We start from the raw sequence: 26,677 nt of genomic DNA on the forward strand, positions 1-26,677 counted from the left end.
GCGCCATTCTGCGTGTCCCTCCATCGCTTGGCTATCGCTGTTGTTCCTCTCCTGCTATGATTTGAATGTCTGTGCCCCCTTAAATTCCTATGTTGAAATTCTGATTAGAGGGGGAGGGTGGATTAGCGCTTTTGTCAAAAAGACCACCCCGCAGAGCTCCTTAGCCCCTTTTGCTTTGTGAGAATACAATCCATGTGACATCTTCAGCGTCTTCAACCCAGAAGAGGGCCCTCTGTAACCGTGCTGGCACCCTGATTTTAGACTTCCAGCCTCCAACACTGAGAGAAAGACAGTTCTGCTGTTTATAAACCCCCCTGTTCATAGCGTTTTGTTATGGCAGCTGGAATGAACTAAGACATCTGCTTAGAAAGCTTTTCTTAACAGGGAACAAGAGATTTGATTGATTAGAGAGGCAGAATGAGGAAGAAACACCAACAATGTCACCACCAGCAACACTGTCTTTGTATCTAGAAACGAAACTCCACTTCTTAGGGATCTCTTTTAAAAAGGAAAAGAAGAATTTAAGGGTGTGTGGAAGATGTTCAGATGAGTTACGAGGCTGGGCAGGGACACCACTGAGACAGGTCCCACACCAGGATAGGGGACAATGGAAGTAGTGCAGGGCGTCCTTTCTGCAGGATTCTGGAAAGGCTCTGAGATTCGGAGAAGCACACATTAAAAGAACACTTGAATATCTGGGCTGGTGAGGTCAATGCACTTAGGACCCGGTTGTGGGGACAGGCAAGAACATGGACCAAACATGTGACAAAAGGGAATTAACACAGAACAATGAAAGCAGACCCTATAAATGCTTGGGCAGATTGGGTATGGAATGTTAAGATCAGATGTCATCAGAGAAAACAACCCAGAGATGTTTCTGGGTGATTTCTGACCTCAGTTTAGAAAGAAGGCGGAAAAGTCAATTGATGGGAGAAGAGGCATAAGGAAAGGGAGCAGGCCTACCCAATGCAAGCTCTCCGTAAATGCTCCAGGGACTGACCCGTCCTGAGCTACAGGCCCCGCCCCCCTGGAGCGGGGAGTTATGTCAGCGAGCACAGAGACCTGAATGCCACTGACCATCTGATTCAAGTCTATAATGAACTCTGCTATGATCGGCTTCCAAGGCATGATATTTGTAGCAAATAAATATATCTGGGAAGTTAACATTAGCACCTGCCCCAATTGCCCCAGTTAGCTGTCTCTAAATAGAGTTGAACATGTGACTCTGCCCAGTGACTAGCAGAGATTGGATTGACCGTCCACGGTGCAGATGACTTCTCAGATGCCCTGATTCGGAAAGAGGAGGACTGATTTCATGTCCTAAAGAGTTTGGGCCAACAAGCAGATGACTGAGGCCAGCTAACAATTGGAGGTGATCTTCAAATTCCTTGCTAACCATGTTGCTAGAAATAGAACGTCCTTTTGTATGTAATACCTCCGTGCACTCGGAAGGTCAGCTGCGTCAATCTGTATGAATGGTCACCTGTATGAGTAATCACCTTTTGAGGAGCTCAGTGTTCGGCAAAATGAAGTCACTTTCTCCCACGTTGTACGCCATCGGAACATCCAGGGAAAGACCGTGCTGCCCCACTCTGGCTTCCCCCGTGAGTGTGGTCTGGATAAAAATCTCTTCAAATTTATCTTACAAGATACAGAGAAACTGATTTGCTACTGGCAACAAGTAGATGGTTGATTACGTGCCAATAATGAACTGGGACTCTATGGTGGATCCGAATAGATGCGACCTGTCGTCAACGGAGTCTCAGTCTAAAGGAGCCAGCGTCCAAGTGCCCGCTTCAACCACAGCAGAACTCCACGAGCCATGCTGAATTATTGGCCAACAAGACCAGCTAGGGTGAGGAGGTGTTTCATGCCCACCTGCAGTGGTTTTTTTGCTCCCGGGATCAGGACACCTTTCTGGGCCCAGAATGTGGGCTCTCAAGAGGCCTCCTCCCCCAAGCCCCGGCCTCTAAACAGAACATAATAACTGCAGCTCATCTGTGTTTTTGAGGTCCCACTCGCTCTTTCAAGCACTCCTCTTTTCAGGCAACAATTCTACATTCTGTCCCTCGCCTTGCTCTTGTTCTTTGCCCTTTCTTGACAAATACATCCTCCATGAGCTTAGAGAGAGAGAGCATGTGTCCAGGTTATCTCTGGAGAACCGGGTCAAGTGAGGAGCCAAGACTCGAGAACTGGAGGGGGAGGCATAGGTGTTAGAGCTGAGAGGCTGAGGGACTCTCCCAGCCTTCCCTGTGGGCCAGCCTCGCTTCAGACTCACTTTCAGCTCCACACTGCCACCTTGTGACTCCAGGGCCAATCCCAGGTCACTCCTGTTTCCCTCTTAAGTGGGTGAAGGTCACTCCCCACCCCTTCAAACTCTCTTCCCCATCAAGGGGAGCAAATCTTATTTCAGCTTGAATATCCCGTTGTCCCTGCTCCTAGGAAACAAATATGCCCAGAAATTTCCTGGTTATTAAGGAGTTTTATTGGTCAACTTTAACCCCATCTCTGGATTTCTGACCCAGGAGGAAGCTTACCACAACCTGGACTGAGTCTAGGGCCCCTTGATAAATAAAAGACCTATTTACATACAAAACACAGACACAGACATCTGGAAACTTACTGGCCTATACCAAACAACATAAAAAACCATTCTGAGAAATCTCCATAGAAGGTCAGTTCACCTCCTGCCGTTCTCCGCCCTGCCCACCCCTTATCCCCTGCTCCCACGTGGGTTCTAAAGCACTGATGTGCTGTATTCCACAGAGTCCACAGGATGGCATAAACATTTCACAAAAGTGCCCAGCTCGGAGACAGCACGATTCCATTTCTCCCGGGGTTAGCTGTCAGAAGTGAGATTAACGCCAGACAACAGAGACCCTCCTCCATGCTTCCCATAGGAGGTTAGCCTCCAGCTGCAGTGCGGAGCTGGGCCATCATTACCTTCCCTGTAGAGTGCTCTATGGTCTATGATCTTACGGCTTGTTGTTTCTATTTAACAAGGAAACTGTTGCTCAAAGAGATTAGAGGACTTGTCCAAGATCATACAGACAAAAAAGCGATGAGTGCAGGACTCAAAGCCAAGTCTTTGAAGTACAAAACTGGTGTCCCTTCTGCCAGTCATCACGACGGGCAACGGTTTACCTGGTACTGACTTGGGCACGAGGAAGAGGAGCTGTGGTGTGAGGAGGGGGGCGGGTGGCTTACATATGCAGGGCAGGAAACTTCAGCAGCTCATGCTGGCATGGGAGGCTCCTAAGCCCAGCTCCTCCAGGATGGATGGACAAGGAAGAAGTGGTTGAATGTCAGGGGCTCACATGGGCAACAGAACGCAGTAGAGAGACCGTGGGCCTCACATCTGCCTTGAGCCTTGGTCCCATTAGCATCTCTGTCCCACTCCCCAGTTCTTTAGCACTGAAGGCTAGGGACACTTTGCTCACTCACAACACTCAGTTTAGGTTCTTCTAAGGAAGCTGAAGGAGGCTTCTCAGAGCTGAGTGACCTCTTAAAGCTCAAAGTTACAGCCATTTCCTACAGTTTCCTAAGAGTAGAGGGCAGAGAACCTGTTCCCTGGAGCTGCTCTCAGGAGCTCTTAATTAGATTAGCAGCCCCTTCCACTAGTAGAGAGCTCCTGCATCTTCCAACCTCTTTTACATCCACAGTCCTATTTGACTTTGTAACAGAGACGAAGGATTAGCCAGCATTCTCCCCACATTGGCCATCAGTCGCGGCAGAACCAAGACCCGGTTCTCCTGACTTTTCAGCTGACGCTCTTTCCACCCCCAAGGATTAGAATCCGGAATTTGGGTGGGGAAGCCACCCCGTGATCTAAATCCCACTGTTGATCACGAGGACACACAGGGCAAAGCCCCGAGTCTACCTGCTCGGCTGTCCCTCCCATCATAGAATGGAGGGCAAAAGTAGACGGTATGACCACGGTGGGACCCACAGCCACCAGAATTGAGTCAAAGGGTATAAATGTCATTGTCATGAAAATCCAGCAACTCTTCTAGAGCCTGTTGATTAGAAAGGGCTCTGCTGTAACCCCATGCCCAGTCTTGCAAAGTCATGACAGGGCAGAGCTGGGAAAGACCAAGGTCCATGATGATCCATAAGTGGGTCATCTCTGTCCTGACAAGTGAGAAGACAGAGGCCCAGAGAAGGGAGGGCACCTGCCCAAGGTCCTACAGGTACCTGACGGCAGAGCCGAGTCTCAAATCCCAGGCTCCTGACTTCATCACAGCACTCATGGCTCATAGGGAAGCTCTGAAAAGCCTCAAGGAAGTCCAGAGTCATGATCTAGCCACACTTTTTGTAAGGATGTCTCCCCTGGGCCATCCCAGAGGAGGGTGCCGTGTGGGTCCCTTGGGGGAGGAAGGAGAGCCACCAACGCGTGCTGCCTCAGAGGCTTTGCCCACTCTTAATCTTACTGTGACCATCTTCATCTTCTGCTTTCCGCCCTCCCTCGCCTACTCCCTCCCAGGGGGTCACCCCCCTGAGGGTTTACTTTGCCTGTCATCCATCCTGTAAGGGTGGGTGATGTGGGGAGAAGAAAAAAGAGCATTTGTGGAATTTCTACCAGTTACAGGTGCATCTCCCTTCAGCAGCCAGGCGGGCACAGCAGGCAAAGCTGGCATACCTGCTGTACCCCCCCCTTGGTTCCTTCATGAAAGAAGCCTCCCCATACAAACAAACAAACCTGGGATCCAGACAGAGAAAGAGGATCCTTCTCACAGGTTCTCACTTCTCCCCCCCCCCCCCCCCCCCGGTTGCGCTGGGCGTGCTAGTCAGGTTAGGATGGGGACAAACAGTCAAGGCGGGAGAGCAACCCGAGTCCCTGCCACCTGCAGACCCCCAGACAGGGCCACCCTCAGCCTGCCTGAGATCTGGGGCACCACACGCGTGGGCCCCCAGGCACTCTGTGAATGCACAGGCTCAGGGAAGCGAGGCTTTGACTCTCCCTGATTCCCAAGGTGGGAGACTGGGAGCAAACGAGGGTCCGCCCGCACACCAGAGGCACCTGTAATACCAAGGGTAAGACGGCCATTCTGACCCCCTCACCCTGCCTCAAAGTGGGCTCCCCCTAACTCCAACCTTGGCCCTCCCAGCTTTTACACCCAGTGCTGAGATGAGCAGAGCTCCTCCGCCAGCCCTGCGGGCGAGTGTTCCCTAAAAGGCGATGGTCTCAGTGGAGGCCTCGCCAGGCCAGGCGGCGCAGGGGGCGCGGCCGCAGGTGGCTGTTGAAGCCCATGTAGACCCAGGGGTTGCAACAGCTGCTGAGGCTGCCCAGGAGCATGGAGAGGGTGAAGGCCACGTCGGTGGAATCTGCAGAAGGATAAACACAAGAAGCCTTAGGATGACAAAGCTGGATGGGACCTGGGAGAGAGTCCAAGACCCCGTTGAGCAGAGGAGGGAACTGAGTTCCCAGAGGGGAGAAAGGACTCGCTCGGTTCTATAATTAGAAAGGAGCACACCTGGGACTTGGAGCTGGGACTCCGGCTCCAGAGTCGTACGTCACTGGGTCTTATTTGTGACGATGGGGTAAGGGTAGGAGCTAACTTTTGCTCCAAGTTAACCTTCAAGGTATAAACAAAGTCAGGGACAGGACCAGCCCCAATAGGAGACAGTGTCTTTGTTCCAAAACCTAGACCTTGAATCCCCTAATGGATGGAGATCTAGAAGGGGACAACTCTGTTGTCATGCAAGGAAAATAACTGTGATTCTAGGCCACGTTCGGGCCCCTTTGGCCCCCATTCTCATTTATGTCATAGACGTGGGTGCACACTGTCCTCTGGATTCTGTCCTCCTTGACCCCTCAGGGGCAGTGTCACTCATCCTGTCACTCAGGCGTTGAGCACATGAGCACTGACAGTACCAGGCCATGGCTGGGGGCCGGGGAGGCAATGAGCCAGCTGACCTGCAGGGGCCATCAGCTCCGACTGCAGTGGCGGGGGGGGAGGCAGCTGCTAGGTACAGAGCACCCAAGCATCCCGTTCCAGACGAATACTTGTTTTGTGTCCTCAGAGATTACACCCAGCGAATGCACCATCCTGCAGGGAAAAACCAAATCTCTCTGGGGCAGTCAAAATGGGAGAGTGCAGCCTGATAAGATGTCTTCCAGACACCAGATTCTTTCTGAAGACTGTATGGAGCTCCACAGCCACGGACCCCAAGGCAGCCATCCCGTACCCTTGTGCAGTTTCAACCAGCAAAGTCAAAGGCAAAGCTCGGACGCCTACCCGGTAAGGCACTGTGAGCTCTTCAGATACGCTGGTTCCTCGTGCATCTCCCCTAGGGGTGCCCATAGGTGTGGTGCTCGTAGCCCAAGCAAAGGGAAGACGGGGGTCAGAACGTGTGAGTGAAGACACGAAGCACAGTGGTGAGAAGCTGAAGACATCTGGGCCTGGGCTGACCCACGTAGGGCAGAGAAGGGGGGGCACCGGGGGTGTACCTGTCGGTGGAGGAGGGACCAGTCTCATCAACAAACGGGGCCTCCTTGATTTTCCCTCCATTCTGGCCTGCTCCCCAGTTCACAACACCAGGGAGCTGCGGAAGATGTGGGAAGTTGCTAAGGGGGTGGTGTTCACCCTATCCGCTCCCTAGACAAGGCCAGGGGCGGAAGAGTTCCATAAGTGCCTTCGCCTGGGAACCGTCTGCTTGACTGGTCCCCCCTCGGAGCCAGGCCCAGTGCAGGGGCTGGAAATGTGGCCCGAGCACCAGGGTCTGCAGGGGCTCTCCATCCTTGAGGGTAGACCCGGACTGCATCTCGGGAGGAACTCAGCTGACAGTCAGGGGCAGGAGCAAGGGCAGGGGCAAGGGCAAGGAGACAGGCAGGCTCCAATCAGAGACTCAGGGACAAGAGGCCAGGAGGCTGGCGTGCTATGAAGAGGAACTGGGTGTACTGGAAAGTGAGTTTAAAGTAATGGACCTCAGCCCCACTAGAAGGGCCTCAATGGGCTTCCAGTTTTCTAAGAGACCACATTGGCTTGTAAGGTAACATGTTGTTCCTGCCCTCCTTGCTCAGAGAGGCCCTTGGTAAGTGAGAAATCTGTCTACGCAGGTAAGGCATGCGTACTGAGGGGCGGGCTCATGATGACAGTAACACGGCAGGCAAGCAGGGAAGCCTATTCCAGCTGGGTGGCGGGGTCTCCATCTTCCGGTGGGTTCCTCAATGAAAGGGCAAATGACTATCCACCCTTCCCCTTCACTGTCATTGGCTAAGCTGGATTGTTGAGAGGAAAGCCATGTCACGGCGAATGCTTGGGCCACAACGAACTCAATTTGGGTGCTGGCACCATGTCTTACTAGAAGTGGCACCATGGACCAGTTATTTCACCTCTCTGCGTCTCGGGTTACTCAGACGTAAACCAGAGAAGGCCACCAGTAAGCACCAAGGACTGAATGTGCTTGGCACGAGGAAGCCCTCCTTCCTTCTGTTCTGTGCTTGGCTAGAGCAGGAGGGGGTCCCTACAGTTGGTTAGAATCCATAATTCATTGCTCTAAGGGTAATTTGCAAATAGCCATTTGTCCAGAGGGATGTCCAAAAGAGGGGATAAAATGGGACCGTAATAGTTTGATATTGTTTTCACACTTCTCTTGCAGGGTTGTGTTCAATTCATGAACAGCCTGGCCCTTCTTTAGTCTCTCCAGAAAAGCAAGGTATTTGGCTTGAGTGTGTCCTAGAATGAGCAAAATGAGATTAGAAACAAAAGCACAAGGGAAGGGGGATCCACTCCCTGGGAATTGGTAGCCTGGGTCTGCTGGTCAGCAAATTTTCAAGAAGCTTCTAGAACAATCTGTGCACAGGGCCTCCCTTGGGCAGTTACATGCTGCCCCCATTATACATCCCGGGCTATGTACATGACTCACACTGTGGAGCATGTGGTCACCTCCACTCACAAACACTCAGATGAGTTAACTTGCACTTGTCCCCAATCCCACTCTTCTTAGGGGAGCAGGAAGGGACATCTTTGAACACTACTCTTCAACATTAAGCTGCCCAGACACAACCCTACCTTCCTGAGTACGCGCTCATCCCCAGGTGGCTGGACCATGCGGCAGTGTCTAAAGCTCAGGAGGTTTCCTTCCACCTCACCCCAGAAAAATGACAATAGCAAGGCCTCCCGTGTGCCGACCGAAACATGGTCTCCACGGAGGATCGCAGGATCCCATTTTGTTTTTCACGACCCTGCTGCTCACCACTTTCAGAGCCAGGGTTATGAACCGAGCAGGGGGTAAGGGAAAAAGACAAGGAGACAGCAGTCTTCGGTTCTGCTCTTCACGTTGCCACTCCCTAGCTGAGTGGCCCTGGGCAAGTCACATTTCCCCTCTGAGCCTCTCTTCCCCGTTAGCAAAATGAAGGGGTTGAACCTGACATTTCACGGTTGTCATGTGCCAACACGCTAATTAATTGGAAGTGGTTACTGAGAAGGAGTTTAAAGTCATGCCCAGGCTCAGGGGGGTAGAGCGCTGAGAGACATAGCTCTCAGCTGTGGTCACCCATTGTCATCCTGGACAATTTGAAAATTCTTTTCAACTCCATCGTTCTATGATTCCAATGCTCGTCTGTGAAACTGGCAGTTGGTTGGCCAAATCTGCCAACAGTCATATTTCACTAAGGCTACGTAATATTTTTAAATGTTTAAATTAGGTGCCCCAAATTTAAACTATGGAAATTTTACATAAAAGATACTCACACGGCATCCGTGGGCTGGATGGAAATTATAGTTGCCCTTTTGCGCAGGGGACAGGCACCACCTTTCATAATTCCTTTGCTCAACTATTACCGGCCAGGCCCTGGGAAGCTTCAGAACCCTGACCTAAGCCTGCTGTTCTCCCTTCCCAGTTCTTTCTCACTCCCCCGCCCTGCCCAGAGACACACTTGCCTTCATCAGGGGCACTCTTGTCCCACACAGACCACATCTGGACGCTGAAGAAGGGTGCCCAGCAGGCGATGTAGGCCAGCACAATGACAAAAGTCATTTTCACAGTTTGGATCTTGGCCCTGGAGATGGTGCTGATGCTGCTGACACGGGGCGGCAGCCCCCGCATGGGTGCAGCTGGGCCAGAAGGTGAGGTCCTGTCCCAAGTCCTCCAGCCCTTTCCTTCCACCTTCCGGGCCTGTGTCTTGACTTTTAGGTTCTTACAGATCTTGTGGTAGATGAGGCTGTAGCAGGCCGTGAGCATGGCCACGGGCAGGACAAAGATGGCCAGGGTGGTCCACGTGATATAGACCCGAGGCCCCCAGGGGACGCGGAAGTCTGCCCAGCAGTCCAGCACCCCGGTGCCCTGGATCACCTCCCGCAAAGAAAAGATGAAGACTTGAGGCAGGCTGAGGATGGCAGCCAGCAGCCAGGGAGCAGCGATGAGCCGGTAGGTGGACTGGCTGGGCTGCTGGAGGCTGCGCAGGGGGCGGCAAACAGCCAGGTAGCGGTCCAGCGTCATGGCCAGCAGCATGTAAGTGGAGGCAAACATGCTAAGCACCTGCAGATACTTGACGGCCCGGCAGAGGAGGTCAGGGCCCTGGAAGCGGTAGGTGATGTCCCACAGCAGCTGGGGCAGCACCTGGAAGAGTGCCACGCCCAAGTCCGTCAGGGCCAGGTGCAGAACAAACAGGTGCATGCGGGAGCGCTTGCGGCTGGGCTGCCCCAGGGTCAGCAGCACAGTCAGATTGCCCCCTGTCGCCAGCACCAGGACGGTGCCCAGGACTCCGATCTCTACCTTGGCCAGCTCCTCGTCCCGGCCCAGCCAGGGTGTGGTGGCATTGGGGGCAGAGAAGGGGCCCAGAGGAGTGGGGTTGGCAGCCCAGGCAGGCCCAGAATCCATGGCTGACTTTGCTGGGAGGGAAGGGAAGGAGGCCGAGAGAGGGACGGACAGTGTGGGGGCAAGTGGAGAGGTTTGATGGGTGAAATGGAGGGAAAAGGGAAAGGTTTCAGATGGGGAGAAGGGGGGAATGACAGGGAGAAGGTGAAAATAGGTAGGAATAGAGAGGAGGAGAGAGAAAGAGATAAGGAAGCAGAAGATGCTGATCCCACAATGCAGAGGGAAGCTTAGGAGCGAAGAGAAAGAGGGCTCAGGGAGGAGGACAGGGTGTCAGGAAAAGAAGAATGGTTGAGGCTGTGCAGGGTGAGGCTTCTGGAAGGGAAGGAAGCCTGGGGAGCTGCCACCACTTCCCAATCCACCCCAAATTCACTTTCTCCCAACTTTTCTGGAAGCGGAAAGCGGTTGTCCCTAAGCCTGCTTGGTGGCGAGGTCCGGGCCATGGGGGACGCCCGCTGGGCTGGAAGCCCCAACGAAGCCCGCGCGGGGCCGGGAGCCCTGACCAGCAGAGGAGGGAGTGCAGCGGCTGGAGCCCAGTGCGGGTTTTATGGGCTTGCAGCAGGAGCCCAGCGGCCCCTCCGCGCGCCGGTTGGCTCCGGCAGAGGAGGGCGGAGTGAGGCTCCCCCACGCGCTGCCTGCAGGAGGACCAAGAGGCTGGGAAGGGGGGGTTGTCGGGGAGGGAGAAGGGGCAGCCCAGCAGGGACAGGGAGAGAGAGAAGCAGAAGACGCAGACAAGCGCTATCAGGCCTGCCAGACCCCCGGACTTCATCTATGCTCGCACCCCAGAACCGTCGGACTGTATCCCAAGACAGGTGCACACGCAGGGAGCAGGGGGTGGTCCCTCTGCGACGCGGGGCCCCTAAGGCTGGCAGCGCTGTTGGGAGTGTCCCCTGCCCAGGGCTGCCTGTTAGACCGCGAAGGGTCCAGAGTCTGCAGGGGTGGCCAGGTGGGCGAGGTGGCGCCCCCAGATGGAGCCCTTAAGCCCTTGGCGGCGACGTCTGACCGCAGCCACTGGTGGGAGACTTGGAGCCATAAGGCAGGAAGAGAAAGCCGAGTGTGGAGAGGGAGCGGTGGCGGAGATAGGACAGAGGCGCGGGGTGGACCCCGGAGCCCTGGGGCGCTGGGGGGAGCGGCCCAGGGGAGGAATTCCGCTGTGCGTGTCCGCAGAAGTCCTAACCCGCGGCCTCCCCACAGTGTTTCATGGACAAAATCGCAAACGCGGTTAACCACCCTGAGGGGGCAGAAAACAGGCCCAGAGAAGTGGTGTGACTTGCCCTAGAAGATCACAGAACCAGTATGCCGCAGGGGCAGGACCTTCCGGCGCAGCGTGCCTTTCCGAGAACGAACCTAATGCCCAGCATGTGAGAAGCACGGGTGCTCAGGGGACATACAGCAGGTGGATTACTGGGATTCTCTCCGGAACAGATGAGAAGTTCTCTGGGAGTGACAACAGCATAGTCCGCCACCCTCAGAAAGCGCAGGGTCCATCATTGATCAGAAGTCCTCTTGTCTCTCCCTGTCATCAAACCAGATGCCCCTTCAGTGTCACCCACCCACCCACGCAATTAACATACTTCTTGAAGAGATTACCTCCTAAACACCTACAAATGCATCTCCACTTCCTCCCACTGCCTGGGTGCAAACACCGTCTCTCCCCCCAAATACTGTAGCATCCCCTCCTGCACTTCAACCCAGGCCCCACCTTCTCCAGGATTTTGCTCTCTTTGAATGATAATTTTAAGTCTCTCTACGGGTTCATTCCCCTCTGCAGGCAAACAAACTCTACTGTTGTCTGTTAAAAAAAAGTCATAACCCTCCTCAGACCCTATACCCCCACCTCTAGCTGCAGCCATCTCTCGCCTCTCACAGCAGAATTTCTATAAAGGGCTGTCTAGCTGCTCTCCGTTTTCTTGTTCCCATTTATTTCTGGATATATTCACTAAAATTATGTATATTTACACATTTTTAGAATATTGTGTATTACATAAATGATACCATACTAGAAATACCACTCTAGAATGTACTTATAAAATTCTAGTTGATTTTTGAGATCTGTCCATGATCATATGTGAGATAGATCAAGTTCATTCAGTTTAATTACTGCCCGGTATTCAAACATGTGAATATGACACATTTTATTTATCCTGAACCCTATTTTTATCATTGAATTTAATTCCATCTCTTTATTTATTTATTTATTTTTTGCTATTTTTAAAAATGCTACAATGACAATTCTTATGCATGCCTCCTTGTGTTCATGTGTGAGAATTTTCTGGGGTTTACATCCAGAAGTATATGCTGGGTATTGGTATTCTTGGGTCATACAATGTATGAATTTTCAATTAGGTAGGACCATATCCAAAATTTATCTCTAAATTCATTGTATTGATTTATTCTCCCACTGGCTGCACATGACTTTCCTGACATCCTCACAGTCAGACTTATTCATTTTCACCAACCTGATTAGTGTGAAAAGAATCCCATTTTGCTTTTACTTTTTCTCTGATCCCTAATTATTGGAAGTAAATTTCCATATATTTTTTTGTTGTTTGGGTTTCCTCTTCCGTGGATTGTTCATATCCTCTGCATAATTTTTGATTAGGCCATTTTTCTTACTGATTTGTAGGACTTCTTTACATGTTCTGATATGAACTTTTATGGATTCTGATACATAGCAGATATTTTCCTCTATCTGCCACTTATCTTTTAACTGTTTATGGGGTCATTTGTGACACAGAAAGTTTACATTTTAATGTCATCAATACTTTGTTTCATCATTTCTGCTCTTCTATCTTATGTTACCTATCTTGAGAACAGAGATACCCCTCTATATTTCTTTCTAACATGTTTAACTTTTGCTTTTCATATTTAGGTCTTTACTCCACTGGAATTTATTTTTGTGCATGTGTCAGGTAAGAATCTAGCTTCATTTTTTTCCCCACATGGCACACCAATTTCTTCATTTATGAGTAGCACATCATTTCTCAACTGTCACCTGTATAATAAATATATCAAGTTCAAAATATGTATGAGCTTATCTCTGGGATCTCTGTTCTATGCCATTGGGTTATTTTCGATCCCTGCTCTAATATTTCACTATTTTGGGAACTAAGGCTTTATAATAAACCTTGATATATGGTAAAAACAAGCCTTCCTCTATTTCTTATTTGTTATTTTCAAAATACTTTTCTCAATTTTAAAATTGTGAAATTGATATCAGTTTGTCTAGTTCCACAAACAATTCTGTTAAGCTTTTGGTTGGAAGCATTGAGTTTAGAGAATAATTTGGGGAGAATTCACGTTTATGAGTTTAATCAGATCTACTCTTATGTCCTTCAATAATGTTTTATAATTTTTGTCATAAATGTCCCATATTTTGATAGAGTTCTTTCTCTATACCTAATAGTTTCTATTGCCATTATATACAGAATTTCGTTTTATCACATTTTCTGGTTAGTTATGGCCAGTGTATGCGAACAATATTGGTTTTTGTGTCTTGCTCTTATATTCAGCAATTTTGCTGCACACTCTTATCAGTAAATTAGTTTGGATTATCTGTGCATTTAACATTATCTGCAAACAATGATTATTCTTTGTCTTTTATTCCCAGTCCATTTCTTTTTCTTGTCTTATTGTGATGGCTAAGACTCTACTACAAAGTTGAAGCGCAGGCATCATTCATATTTCTGACTTTGATGAGACTGCTGCTAAAGTTTCATCATTAAGTATTGTATTTATGGTAGTCCTCCTCACTTTTAATTTTTAAATATACTTATTTTTACATGTACATATTTTACATGTACATTTTTACATGTACATGTACATGTACATGTAAAGCCATCCCCCCAAAACTGTTCTATTTTTTAACTCTGTAGAGGTAATAATTTTCTTCTATTTTTAAAGTTTTTTATTAGAATTTCTTTAACCATATACAAAAGTAGAGAGAATAGCACTTCATAGGAGAACATAGTTGTTCCTCTTTCCTTTTTGCAGTTGCTTGTCACTCCAATTTGTGGACTTACCATACTTTATTCATCCAATCCCCTTTGATGGGGATTTTGGTTGTATCCAGTCTTGCTATTACAAATAGTGCTTCAATAAATTGCCTTGTATATATTTCCTTCTATACTTTGCCAGTATATCTTTGTGGTAGGCTTCTAGAAATGAAATTGCTGGGTTAAAGGGTATTTGCATTAACAGTTTTACTATATATTGCCAAATTCTCCTCTCTAGAGATTGGACCAATTGCATTCCCACTAGGAATGTATGAGGGTACCTGTTTCCCCATAGTCTTGCCAAAAGTGTGTTCTTAAATTTTGGATTTTTGCCAATCTGATAAGATAAAACTAGTATCTCAGTATAGTTTTAATTTGTATGCCTTTTATTATGAGTGAGCTTGAGCATCTTAATGTCAAGAGCAATTCTTTTTTTTTTTTTTTTAAGGTTTATTTTATTTTAGAAAGACAGAGAGAGAGAGTGCATGCGAGCGAGAGTGAGGATGTGCAAACAGGGGAAAAGGGTGGAGGGAGTGGGAGAAAGGCAGACTCCCCATTGAGCACAGAGCCCTGGAGCAGGGCTCAATCTCACTACTCTGAGATCATGACCTGAGCTGAAATCAAGAGTTAGATGCTCAGCTGACTGAGCCACCCAAGTGTCCCTGTCAAGAGCCATCCTTATTTCTTTTTCTAATGATTATTGATATCTCTAGTGAATTTTTCTGTGATTGTTGGTCTTTTTATTTTCTCTTTTGGAAACTTTATGTACTGTGGTAATGAACCTTTGTCTGACATTTAAATTGCAAATATTTTTTCTTGTTTTGTCATTGATCTTTTTACTTGATTTATGGTATTTCTTGACAGAGGGCCACCTTTTTAAACTTATTAGATTTATTTGCTATCAACCTCCATAATTCTAATTAACAAATATATACTGCTACTTCTTCAGTTTTGGGTTTTAAGCATTACCTATTAGCCTTCCCTTTGGTAGGTGAGCATATAGTACCTTTCAACAGAGAACTACCACTCACGTATGTACTTCCTGTATCCCCATCTTCCCAGTCTAGTAATGGGAACAGTGACTTATGGGTCCCCACTGGAAACTGACCCTGTATAAATTGAAAGTTTTCAGGGAATAATAAAGATTTGTAAAACCTTCCACCAAAAGTATTTTAAAATTTAAAAAAGAGACAATTTGTTCTCAAATAATTTAATCTAATCCTTTACAAAAGGATTTGCTTCCTTGGATTTGAATGTCAGTTTCTACATTATTAACTAGTAGACTAAGATGCAGAGAAATCAAAATCAGAATTGGTAGATGTCACTTCAATTAAAGAAGAAAGAAATGTTCTATTTCCATACATTCATCTCGAACATAGTGTTTTCAGGAATAGAGCTATCATGAAAAATGAAATTTTTCTTAGAATATATATTTAACAGTATTTCTTCTCTTAATAATCTTCTGTTTTGACCAAAAGGGTGAACTCAAAATCTTTCCCGCATTATTACTGGACAGCAAAAGAGTGGGAAGTGTGTCCCTCTTCTTCCACACCATGACCTGGGCAGAAGAAAGTGGATAAGGGCATTTTACTCCTACAGCCTCTGGGTGCCTGGCCTGCAGAGGTCTTGTCTTGACTGGGATTCAGAACACGTTGAGTTAATTGCCAGAGCTGGGATTTCATGGAGATGCTTGGTTCCTTCTCGTCATACTCATCATCCATCAGGCACTGGCCTTTCTGCTTGCCTGGGTAACCCTTGATTCACAGTCCCATAAACGTCTAGATGGAGGAAGTGGTCTGGGGAAGATGGGCCATTACTGGGACTAATGCATCTTTTACAGCCGGGAGCTGGCCTTGCTGTTGCCACTGTCTTCTGCTAAGTTGGTTTAACTCTGAGATTGATGGAGAGCCGAAGAGTAAAAGGGGTGGGTGTAGAGCACAGGAGGGTAGACTAATCAGTGTTGATTTCAGGGACTCCCAGAAAGTCTCTACTTGTTCCTCTTGCAGTAAAATAGCTTGTACAGTCACAGAATGTTGAAGTTGAAAGGAACTTATTTTGGTTCAGACCAAGAGGCTGAGGAGTGATGGCAAGGACCTCAGGGACTATCAAGTTCCATTCTCTCATTTTCCAGAAGAAAGTCCAACCTGAAAGCCAAAGACACAAGTGAACTTCTCAACATCACATGGATATCAGAGGTGAGAGTGAGGACCCAAGCCCACCCATGTGCTCTTTCCCCCATTGCCCTCTCAGGGCAGTGGTTCTCCACTCTGGCTGTATGTGAGAATCTCCTGATCAAAGTGTAAAATGCCCAGGGCTCATCCACAGAGATCAACTGCTGGGAGGTACTTGCCTGGAAATATAAGGTGGATTCCTGACGTCACCCTGGTCCTACCAGATGAGAGTCTTTGGAGATGAGAACCAGGAGGTTGCATTTGAAATAAGTACCCCGCCCAAGTCTGAGCGTCACCACGACATAGAAAATATAAAGAAGTGTAGTTTATGTCTTAGGTAGCTTGCCATGCAGGTGGAAATGACCCCAAAGCAGGAAGGTAATATAATCAGTGTGTGTTTTAGAAGGGTGATTCTGGCAGCAGTGCCCAGGATGGCCTTGCGAGGGACGCTGGAAGCAGAAGGTCTATTCAGAGGTGTTGGCAGTACGCCTGGCCGGAGGTAAGGGCAGGGGCACTGCAGAAGAGGGACGGATGCCACATGTCAGCCCCATCATAGATGTGGCTTTTTTTTTTTTTTATGGCAGGCCATCACCAATTCCTTTTGGACGCTGGAAATCTGTAGATGACAAACAAATAAAAATAGTCCGAAAAAACCCATTCCATTTATGCTAGCAGAGCCCCAAGCCCTAAAAAGAGGATGGTTTGCCTTCTCTGAGTATAATTCAAAATAAAACAACACTGCAGGTTCACATGGATGTTGACATTTGAAAAGCTGCTTTCTAGATTCTCCAGTCGTAGCTTTCAGATACATTCATTAGAGCTGCGCTCTTCTTATCTGTTCGGTTTCTGCTTTGCCAGGCCCGAAGCATGGGCTTAGTCTTTCTGTGAGGTTATCAGAACCAGGGAGGGAGGCAGGGTGGGTGGGAGGAAGTCAGGAGGTACTTTGCGAGGGGTTGGTGGTGATGAGCTTTGAGGCAGATTTCACATGGGATGCGGAGCATGGATAAAAGCAAGAATGAGGGAAGTCCGTGTGGAGGTAAGACTGACTGGGGAAGAGGAACTGCAGCTTCTGGATAGAGCTGAATTGTTCTAGAATCTACAAAATTGAACTGGGTAAGAAATGTGAACATCCCTCCAGAGTGGGGACAGGCTGTCTCTGATCTTGAGTTCCAATGCTGTCAGCATCGGTGCACAGGCTCTGAGACCTCAGGAAAATGTAGCCCTTGACTCAGGGGAGAGGTCAGAAAAGGCCACAGGCTAACATGAAGCCAAATGAGCAACTGAAAATGGACACACTTGGCCATCTTTAGACATTAATTTTAAACCATGCAATGAGACTGAGCTGGAGATCGAAAAACACATCAATATCTATCAGTATTCATCTATCTTATCAATGTCTAAAAGGTCCTGTTAAGTTCTTTTTTTTAAAAAAAGATTTTATTTATTTATTTGAGAGACAGAGCATGAGCGGGTGGGGGGAGGGGCAGAGGGAGAAGCAGATTTCGTATTCTCCTAAAGCTATTTAAAAAAATAGAAACAGAGGGGCGCCTGGGTAGCGCAGTTGTTAAAGCCTCTGCCTTCGGCTCAGGGCGTGATCCCGGCGTACCGGGATCGAGTCCCACATCGGGCTCCTCCGCTATGAGCCTGCTTCTTCCTCTCCCACTCCCCCTGCTGTGTTCCCTCTCTCGCTGGCTGTCTCTCTGTCACATAAATAAATAAAATCTTTAAAAAAAAATAGAAACAATTCTTCCTCTCAAACAGTAGTGTGGAATGTTCCTCAACTCTTCTCCTTCTTCCTTTCTTCTTCTACAACATCAGTCCTCCCTTGTCCTGAGTTGAAATGCCACCAGGTTCCTTTCCGCAGTAAATGGGAAGTCTCTTGACCTCAGGGTCCTGCCTTTGTTCTTCCTGCCCTTCTGGGCACTGGTCGGTGTCTGACTCCCCTCCTGACCCCAGCCCAGCTTCACCTCACTCTCTCCCCGGATCTGCCACAACTCCAGGCTGCTCTGAAGACTTCTGGGAACTGTCCTCCCTCAGATGCTTCCACCCATCTCAAATTGGCTCTCATTATAGTGGATTCTTATATTTAAATTTCTTCTCCTGACAGCCATTATTGTTCTGCTACTTACCATCTTCCTCGCTTTGCAAATGCTTGAGTGAATACTGTCCCAAGTAAGTGTCTTGACTTCACCAAAAGTGTTTCCAACTCTCAGAATCTGCAGCCTTTGATTAGAATTTCAATTCTTCACCTTTATCTTTTTCATTGGCTCTTTCCTTTCTTTTTTTTTTCTTTAACCACTTCATTGAGATGTTAAACTGACAATTCAAAAAGGCTGGAGTTTTTAATGTATTTAGCAGAAGGAGTTGCAGATAAGTATCCACATTATGAAACCTGGGTACAATTTCCATGCCATAAATGGTCCTCTCTCCAAGTTTCCTCCCACCCTTTATTGGGCTAGCATTATAAATATATTTTTGTGATAAGAATACTCACTTGGCAGACCTACCTCGGCCAAAGTTGTTGATATGCCCAATAATGTGCAGAATTCATGGGAAGCAGGTCCCTATGCTGTACAGTAGGTCTCCCAGGACTTCCTTTGGCAGAGCTGAAACTTTGGTTCCCTTGACCACTACCTCCCACTTCTTCCTTCCTAGTACGCCTGCTTTTATATTCTTTGTAAAGTAGTCGAGGACTGCGCATTTTACATGGAGTGGAAAAGGTGCAAATGCCATTTTGCACATCTGCGTCATCCTTGTCAGGAGAAGGCCCGTTTGATACGTGTATCTCCTCTATGCACCTCCACCTAAGAAGCAGGGAGGAGCTGTCTCCTGCCAGTGCTGGACCCTCTGCCTTCCCCTCAATATTTGAGGTGCTGATCAGGGAAACTTTGAAAACTAGCCTACTTCATTACTTTTCTTTATGCTAAATTTCCATTCATGAGAGGGCCCCTCAACAAGCAAGGACTCAAAGAGAAGACAGAACTAAGTCTGCTGAGTAAAGTGGAGGGGCCTCATGGAGGGATTTTGAGCTGTGTTTTAAAGGGTGGGCAGTGGAGTTCTTAGTGTTTTTGCAATTTTCTCCTGCAGCAGATTTTTCATTTACAATTATGGCTTTTCATGTTTACTGAAAATCCTGTACAACCTAACCCTTCAAATTTTATTTACAGTTCTATGACTCAAATTCTAGCTTAGTGGGGGGATGCTGACGCAAAGGCTGGAAGATCGATGGCTGTTCCCGGTGAGCTTACCACTGTGAGAGAACGAGCACAATTTGCACGGCGGGCACAGTTAGGTCACTTTCAAGATCGACTTAAGTCCTGGAATAGAAGTAGCAGCTATTTCCCACTGTTCTCCCTCTCTGGTTTCAGTGCTGTACTCTTGGCCTCAGTGGTCCTCCTCTCAGTAGAGGTTGGGCTTATAGGAGTGCTTTGTGTGAGGGGTGATCGGGTTTTGGACACTGAGCAGGGCCGTGTTTGAATAGGTGGCAGGGAGAGTGTATACCTTACACGGGGCTTCATCTTTCTCGGTGGTGCAGGCTTAGCCCCAAATAGCAACATCCTAGGGAAGGGGCTTGGTTTTTATGCCTTCTTCTTTATATCCAAAGGGAATCAGATATAATTTTTTAAGGGTATGTTTTTTATTTATTTATTTTGTAGAGAGAGAGAGAGCAAGAGTGGGAGGAGAGGGACAGAGAAACCTGCCGACTGCACTGAGCATGAGCCCACTGTGGGGCTCGATCTCACGTAATTCTGAGACCACGAATTCGAGCTGAAAAACCACGGAGTTGACTTTGACTGATTGGCGCCACCCAGGTGCCCTTGGGAACTCCAGGCTTAGTAGATAGCCATAAATATAGTTGATTCAATGGCAAGCCATAGGGATGCTAAAAGCCTTTAATTGAAAAATTTGTAAAAATATTACGGGAAAGGCATGACTTTCCAAATGTTCCAAGGGGTTTTCCTCTCCTAAACTCTGTTTCTTTTCGTGTGTGAGCCATAGATTAGTGGTAAACACGTGCTCACTGACATATATCGTGCATTTATAACGTGGACTCAAGTCACCCTCTTATGGAGCTTCTACGACTGAGCAATCGAATGAAGAGATTGTGACAGACAAAGCTACCACTTGAAATGTAACTCCTAAGAACTCGAAAAGCAATGGTGGGTCTACCTGGGCTCCTTGACCTGGAGGGATAGGAAAGGTCTCCTGCAGTTTTACTTCATAGGGGCTACTTTTATGGGATTAAGTTTCGAAAAGAGATCAGAATTTCCTAGAGTTTCACTCCTCTCACGTGGGCTTCTGTGTCGCCAGGCCTGCAGTAATGCTGGGCGCCTGGGCTTGCTGCACGGTGGAGAAAAATACTTCGGCTTGGCGCTGCTGCTTCGACGTGCCGTGGTGGTGCCAAGTTGCTCTAAAGTTAATCTTGCTTTGTACTGGCCAACTGTGATGATTTAGAAACTCTGGAAGACTATTCCCTGGAGGTCGTGGATTTTAGAGTCTACATAGAAAAAGTAAGCACACACAAACACACACACAACACACACAAAAACACAAAGCAGAAAGATAGAAGTGGTGAACGGAGCAGGGAGCTTTCTAAAATCTACTGTCTAGAATGTGCCACCTGCCCTAAGAATAAGCAAGAATGAGGGGGCTCACAGAGCAGGACTAAGAGGAAAGAGGAAAGTGTTAGAGCAAAAGCGTATCTAGGGGAGAAACCACAAGTGGACAGCTACAATGTATTCCATTGTTCTGAGAAGGCTGCTTTGTGAGTCTAGGCCTCACAGTCCAATGGGAATAAAATCTCCTTCTAAAAAAAAACTGTTTGACTCTCTTACAGTCTTCCTCTTGCCCCAAATCCTGGTTCCCACTACTCGTTTCCTGGGCGGTGGTGTGTCCAATGTCAGTCCCCTTTGGTTTTAAGGTACTATAGCAATAGGCATTCTCTGAATGTATGAGAGAGGTCATGCCTCATGGAAATGGATTTTCAAATCTTCCTTTTTTTTTTTTTTTTCAATAGTGCATCCCTTCTTTGCCCCTGACACAAATCTGTTTCATTGAAACAGGAGGGGTCCTTTGGCCTTCCTCTCAGCCTTTACCTTGCTGGGCTGGTCCCTGAGATATCATTTTAAAAGCAGAAGCTCCGAGGCTGCTGTGGAGCACTGTTTAAAAATCCTTGCTGCCAGCAACCAAACCACACAAACTCAAGCAGGGACAGCTAGAAACTGAATATGTAATTTGTGGAATAGATAAGAAATGTACTTATACCGCAAAAAAGTAGTATTATAGATACACATACATGCCCTCATGAAAAAGTGGTAAAATACCATTCCAGCGGTGTGAGAAAATGTCTTTATTTTCTTTTTAAAGATTCCTATTCTGTGATGTCTGGATTTGTGAAGCAAAGAAGAAGTAAATATGGAAGTTAGCTTAAAATAATGTTACAACCAGGTGGAATTCACTATAATATTCTTTCTGAAAACGCAAAAGCAGCGGCTTTCAGCTGCAGAGGAGTCACGGTGCCACAGGGCGGACGGAACAGGCCACCACACAGTTCCCCTCTGCGGCCTCAGGAGCTGGCCACAAGCTGAGCAGGGCACAAAGGCTACGGGTCTCCTGCATCCTTTCCAGCCACTCACCACCCGGAATGTTGGCAGGACACCAGATCACACTCTGGGAAACTCTCCCCAGTAAGGGAAAGTTGCGCTCGCGACGCCGGTGCGGAGCTGGCTCCTGGCACATCTCCGTGGCTGCCGGGCCTGGCCCTCCTGCTCGCAATCTGAGTCGCAGGAGCCGTGCCCTGCCTTACCTGGCACCCTGCGCCTGAGAGGAAAATTCCTCCTGAAACAGATCCACGTGTGCCTTTCTCCCCGTCCCGGTGTCCAGGATCTCCCAGGAGAGCGGCCTGCTATCAGGGGAGTTCTGACAGAGGCTTCACGTTGGCTAGCTGCCCTTCCTCTCAGGCTCATCTTCCATGGGCCCACCAAGGAAGTCAGCACTTAGTTCCTTTACTCCTCCTTGCCTGCCCTTCGCCATCGCCAGCCTCCATGAAGCCGAAGCCAGAGAACCTGAGAGCTGGACTTAAATCCTCGAAGCCCAACTCTCCTGGCAGAGAATCCTCTGTGACATCGCTTTTTGATGGGGGCGCTGACTGGCTTCGCTGAAGTGTGTCCGGCTTTTGAAATCCTTCCCACAACACTGATAGAATGCTTCCCTTGTAATGGGGCAGGCTGGTATGGCCAGGGTACTCATTAGGCTGAGGCTGCAATACCTCCCAGGGATAAAGTGGGAGAATCCAGGAGCAACAGCCGGGAGACTGCCTGCATGCAGGACACCTAGGCTTCAGGCCTCTGACGGCTGGAGTCCATGCTGGCCCTAAATTCGGCTCCCTAACAGGCCCATCTCCTCGCGTAGCTGGAGAGCTGGGGCTGGTAGAGGACGCTGTCCGCTGGTGAGGATGCCACGGTCATTATTCTGTCCTTAGCTTGCGAGGCCAGGAGCTCAGGCTCGTGGGACACAGATCGGTGCCACCATGGACTCTCCTCCCAAGAAGCGGGTGTGCCAGAAGGCTGCCATTTGCAAATGAGTGATGAATGAGCGTGGCTGGCCAGGAAACCTGTGAATATTACATTGGCCCCCTCCCAGATACCGACCTTCCCAGGATGGAATCTTATATTCAGGAGGTTGCTTGGTGAGCTACAGACTCAGCCCCAAAGGAGGGGGTGGGCTGAGAAGGAGCTCTTTACTTTGTGGCTGTGGAGAGACAGAGGGAGGGAGCCTCAGTCGGACTCTCTCCATGACTTAGATTACTCTCGAAAGTGGACTCTCTTACGAACTGCTTTAGGAGTTTCTTTACACACTCTATTCATTTGTTAGCCCTAATAAATACTCATTTTGGAAGATTACGAATTTCTGTTCGTCTCAGCTGTGCTTTCCCGGTGTCTTGATCTGGAGGAGGGAAGTGACTTGCTGCCATCTGGGAAGCCCCCTGTACCAGTTCTAGCATTTCCATTTTTAATTAAAAATCAATCTGTAGTAGAGTTGATATATCATATATTAGTAAGCCAAGGTGTACAACAGTATAGACAATTATACATTAGAAATGCTGACCATGACAAGTAGTCCCCATCCCGCGCCACAAGAAGTGACTCCAGCATTATTGACTATAGTCCCAAAGCTGTACTTCACCCCCCTGTAGTTCCAGCATTTCCTCGTGTACCGATAAACGGAAGGAATGGTGGTGGAAGGTATGGCAGCTCTTTCCTTCATCTAAAGGATGTGTGATAGTAGATGTTAGAACAGGTCCCAACGTGAATGCGATAAGGCCAGGTATGAGTATAAAGGAGTGAAGCAGGTTCTGATGGAAAGAACGCTTTCTTACAGGAAACCTTACTCCAATATGCTTTTTAGTGCCTTTTACTAAGAAAAATAGCATTGTGTGTGAGGATACATGGCAGCAAAGTGCTCGGGGTGGGGTGGTGGGTGAGGGGACAATGCTGAGCCCTGGGACTCTGGCAACTGAAGGGGGCCTTTTGTCCCTTCAAAATGGATTCACTGCTCAGCTTCCAGCAAGATAAATATTAGGGAAGGAGGTCCTGAAATGGCCAGATCTGATTTTTTTCAAGAGGCTGGTAAATTCTGGATTTTTAGGTGAAATTCACTTGATTTTTAATGGTGGTAAATAAGTTCAAACATTTTGCAAATGCCCCATGAAACAGACAAAAACGTGCCAGGGGCTAGATTCTGCCAGTCAGTTTGAACTCCTGCCTTAAAGTGGTGAAAAGGATCCTGATTACATGTTCTAGAAAATGCCGACTTAAAAAAATAAATAGGCAGAAAAATGAGGTGGCAGATTTTGTTAGTTTTTAACAATAGAACTTAATAGGGCCTGGCGCTGGGTGGCCCTGCTTGACAAGATGTCTGCTTCAGATTTCCTAGGTCTTACTTTGGGATCCTGGATCGATCCCCGCGTTGGGCCCCAGCTCAGTGGGAAATCTGCTTCTCCTCTGCCTCTCCCCCCACTCCTCTCATGCTCTGTCTCTCAAATAAATAAATAAAAAATTTTATTTTTATTTTTTAAATGATTTTTATTATATTATGTTAGTCACCATACAGTATGATCCTGTTTCCGATGGAAAGGCCTAGAATGATTCATACGTTATAACAATCGAGTGCAATTATGCAATACGTGCCTCCATTACCCATCACCGTCTATCCCCATTCCCCCACTCCTCCTCTGAGGCTCCTCAGTTTGTTTCTCTCTGCAGTCCATGGTAGTCTTTCCTCATGTTTCATTCCCTCTGATTACTCCCCTTTCTTTATCCCTTCTTCCCTACTGATCATCCTAGTCTTTATGTTCCATAGATGAGAGAAACTGTATGATGAGTTGTCTCTTCTCTGCTTGACTTATTTTACTTTAGTATTCATCTCTCTCAGTGTCGTCTTATATGTTGCAGCAAATGCTGAGAATTCGTCTCTTTTCTTGATAGCTGAGTAATATTCCATTGAGTATGGACTACAACTTAATCCAGTCATCTGTTGAAGGGCATCTCGCTCCTTCTTAATGCATTTAGCTATATTGTAGGAGCATTGTTGCTATGGGAATACTGGGGTATATGGCCTCTTCTTCACTTATGTCTGTACTCCTTTGGGGGTGTACACTCAGTGCAGTGCAAATGGCTGGATCATATAGGGTAGCCTTAATTTTTAACTTTTAAGGGACTTCCACACTGTTTCAGAGTGGCTGTACTAACTTGCATTCCCACCCACAATGTAGGAGGGACTTCTTTCTCTACATCCTCTCCAAATAATTGTTGTCTCTTTGCCTTGCTCATTTTTACATTCTAATCATGTATATGTGTATCTCAGTGTGGCTTTGATTTGAATTTCCTGATGTACAATGATTTTGAACATTTTTTCATGTGTGTAAATTGTTAACCATTTGTATGTTCATTGGAAAAGTGTCTGTCTTTGCATTCTTCGCTCATTTTGATTTGTTTATTTGTTTCGCATTGAGTTTGAGGTAAGTTCTCTCTCTGTAGATCTTGATACTAGTCTCCTTATCTGTAGTGTCATTTGCAAATATATTCTCCTATTCTGTGGGCGCTCTTAGTTTTTTGACTGTTTCCTTGGTTAAAGTAGAGTTTTTATCTCTTGATGAAGTCCTAAGTTCATTTTATCTTTGTTTCTTGCAGGCCTTGGGAGTGTCATGAAAAAGGTTAAGCCATGTCGAGAGGTTAAGGCCTATGTTCTCTTCTAGAATTGATGGATTCCCGGTCTCACAGGTCTTTCATCCATTTGAGTTTATCTTCTTTTGTGTATGGTGTGAGAGTGGCCAAGTTTCCCATTCTTTTTGCATGTGGAAGCTGTCCAATTCCCCAGAAGTACTCATTTATTGAAGAGACTGTACTCCTTTTCCCACCGGATGTTTTTCCTGCTTTACTGTGATAATGAAGTGCTCAAAAAGAGCCGAGGGTCCATTTCCCTGGGCTCTCTATTCTGTTCCATTGGTCTATGTGTCTGTTTTTGTGCTAGTACCATGCTGTCTTTGGTGGATCACAGCTTCAGTACAGGCTTCAACTGCATTAGGATGCCCCCAGCTTTCGGTTTTCCTTTCAACAGTTCCCTTGAGATTCGGGCCTTTTTCTGTTTCCATACAAATTTACAGACTATTTGTTCCAGTTTTGAAAAATGTCCTCGTATTTTGATCAGGATAGCAATTGGAGGTGTAGGGATTGCTCTGGGTAGCAGCATGGACATTTTAATCTTACAGCACTCTCCGATCCATGAGCATGGAATATCTTTCCATCTTTTTATGTCTTCTCAATGTCTTTCAAGAGGATTTCCATAGTTTCTGCAGAATATATCCTTACGCTCTGGCTGCTAATTCCAAGCAGTAATGTATGGTTTTTGGTGCTATTGTAAATGGATGGATTCCCCTAATTTCTTTCGGTCTCGTTATTCGTGGTATAGAAATGCAACTGGATTTCTGAGCATTGATTTTGTATCCTGCCACGTTACTGAATTGTTTCATGTTCTAATGGTTTGGGAGAGACTTTTCTGGGTCAAGCATAGAGGATTATATCCGCGAAGAGAGACAGCTCTGACTTCTCTTTTACACCCGAATACTTTGATCCTTTTCTTTTTGTCAGCTCTGGATTGCTGCCGTGCGACTTCAGTACTATGTTGAATAATAGTACAGAGTGGGCATCCTTGTCGTGTTCTGATCTGTGGAAAGGCTTCCAGCTTTTCCCCATTGAGAATAATACATTTGCAGTAGGCTTTCATAGATGGCTTTTTAAGTGAGATTGAGAAATGTACCTCTATTCCTACATACCTGGAAGGGTTTGACCAGGAAAAAGGCTGCTGTATTTGTCAAATGCTTTTCGCATCATTTGAGAGGATCATATGGTTCCCTGAGTCTTTCCTTGTTGGTGCCATGATGTATCACGCTGATTGATTTCCGTTAATATTGAACCACGCTTTTGCATCCCAGGTATGAATCCCACTTGATCGTGATGGATAATCCTTTTAATGTACTGTTGATTCAGTTGTGGCAAGTATCTTGTTGGAGGATTTTAGCGCCCATATTCATTAGGGAAATCGGTCTGTAATTCTTTTGAGGGGTCTTTGCTCTTTGGTTTGGGACTGTTGTAATATTGGCCTCATAGAATGAGTTTGGTAGCTTTCTCTTCT

At 47.3% G+C, this 26,677-nt stretch overlaps 1 protein-coding gene and 1 long non-coding RNA gene across 2 annotated transcripts; one reads left to right on the forward strand and one right to left on the reverse strand.

Annotated features, from left to right (window-relative positions):
- Positions 1-5,185: 5,185 nt before the first annotated feature.
- Positions 5,186-10,266, reverse strand: AVPR1B (arginine vasopressin receptor 1B). The gene is made up of 2 exons (XM_008699570.2): positions 8,886-10,266; positions 5,186-5,325 (listed from the first exon to the last, which is right to left on the reverse strand). The coding sequence occupies exons 1-2, from the start codon at positions 9,823-9,825 to the stop codon at positions 5,186-5,188; spliced, it is 1,080 nt and encodes a 359-aa protein (XP_008697792.2). The 5' UTR covers positions 9,826-10,266.
- A 724-nt stretch (positions 10,267-10,990) lies between these two features.
- Positions 10,991-16,305, forward strand: LOC121104060. The gene is made up of 3 exons (XR_005836447.1): positions 10,991-11,180; positions 12,692-12,731; positions 15,293-16,305. It is a non-coding gene; the product is annotated as an uncharacterized LOC121104060 (long non-coding RNA).
- Positions 16,306-26,677: the final 10,372 nt, after the last annotated feature.

This window comes from Ursus maritimus, unplaced genomic scaffold (assembly GCF_017311325.1).
Source record: "Ursus maritimus isolate PB19 unplaced genomic scaffold, ASM1731132v1 scaffold_2, whole genome shotgun sequence".
Taxonomy (NCBI): Eukaryota; Metazoa; Chordata; class Mammalia; order Carnivora; family Ursidae; genus Ursus; species Ursus maritimus.

Bases quoted from the DNA above. Each gene is read 5' to 3' on its own strand.
- AVPR1B (XM_008699570.2), bottom strand. From the start codon at position 9,825: ATGGATTCTGGGCCTGCCTGGGCTGCCAACCCCACTCCTCTGGGCCCC. The intron at 5,326-8,885 runs GCAAGTGTGTCT...ATCCTTCTGCAG, and splicing joins CAAGAGTGCCCCTGATGAAG to ATTCCACCGACGTGGCCTTC.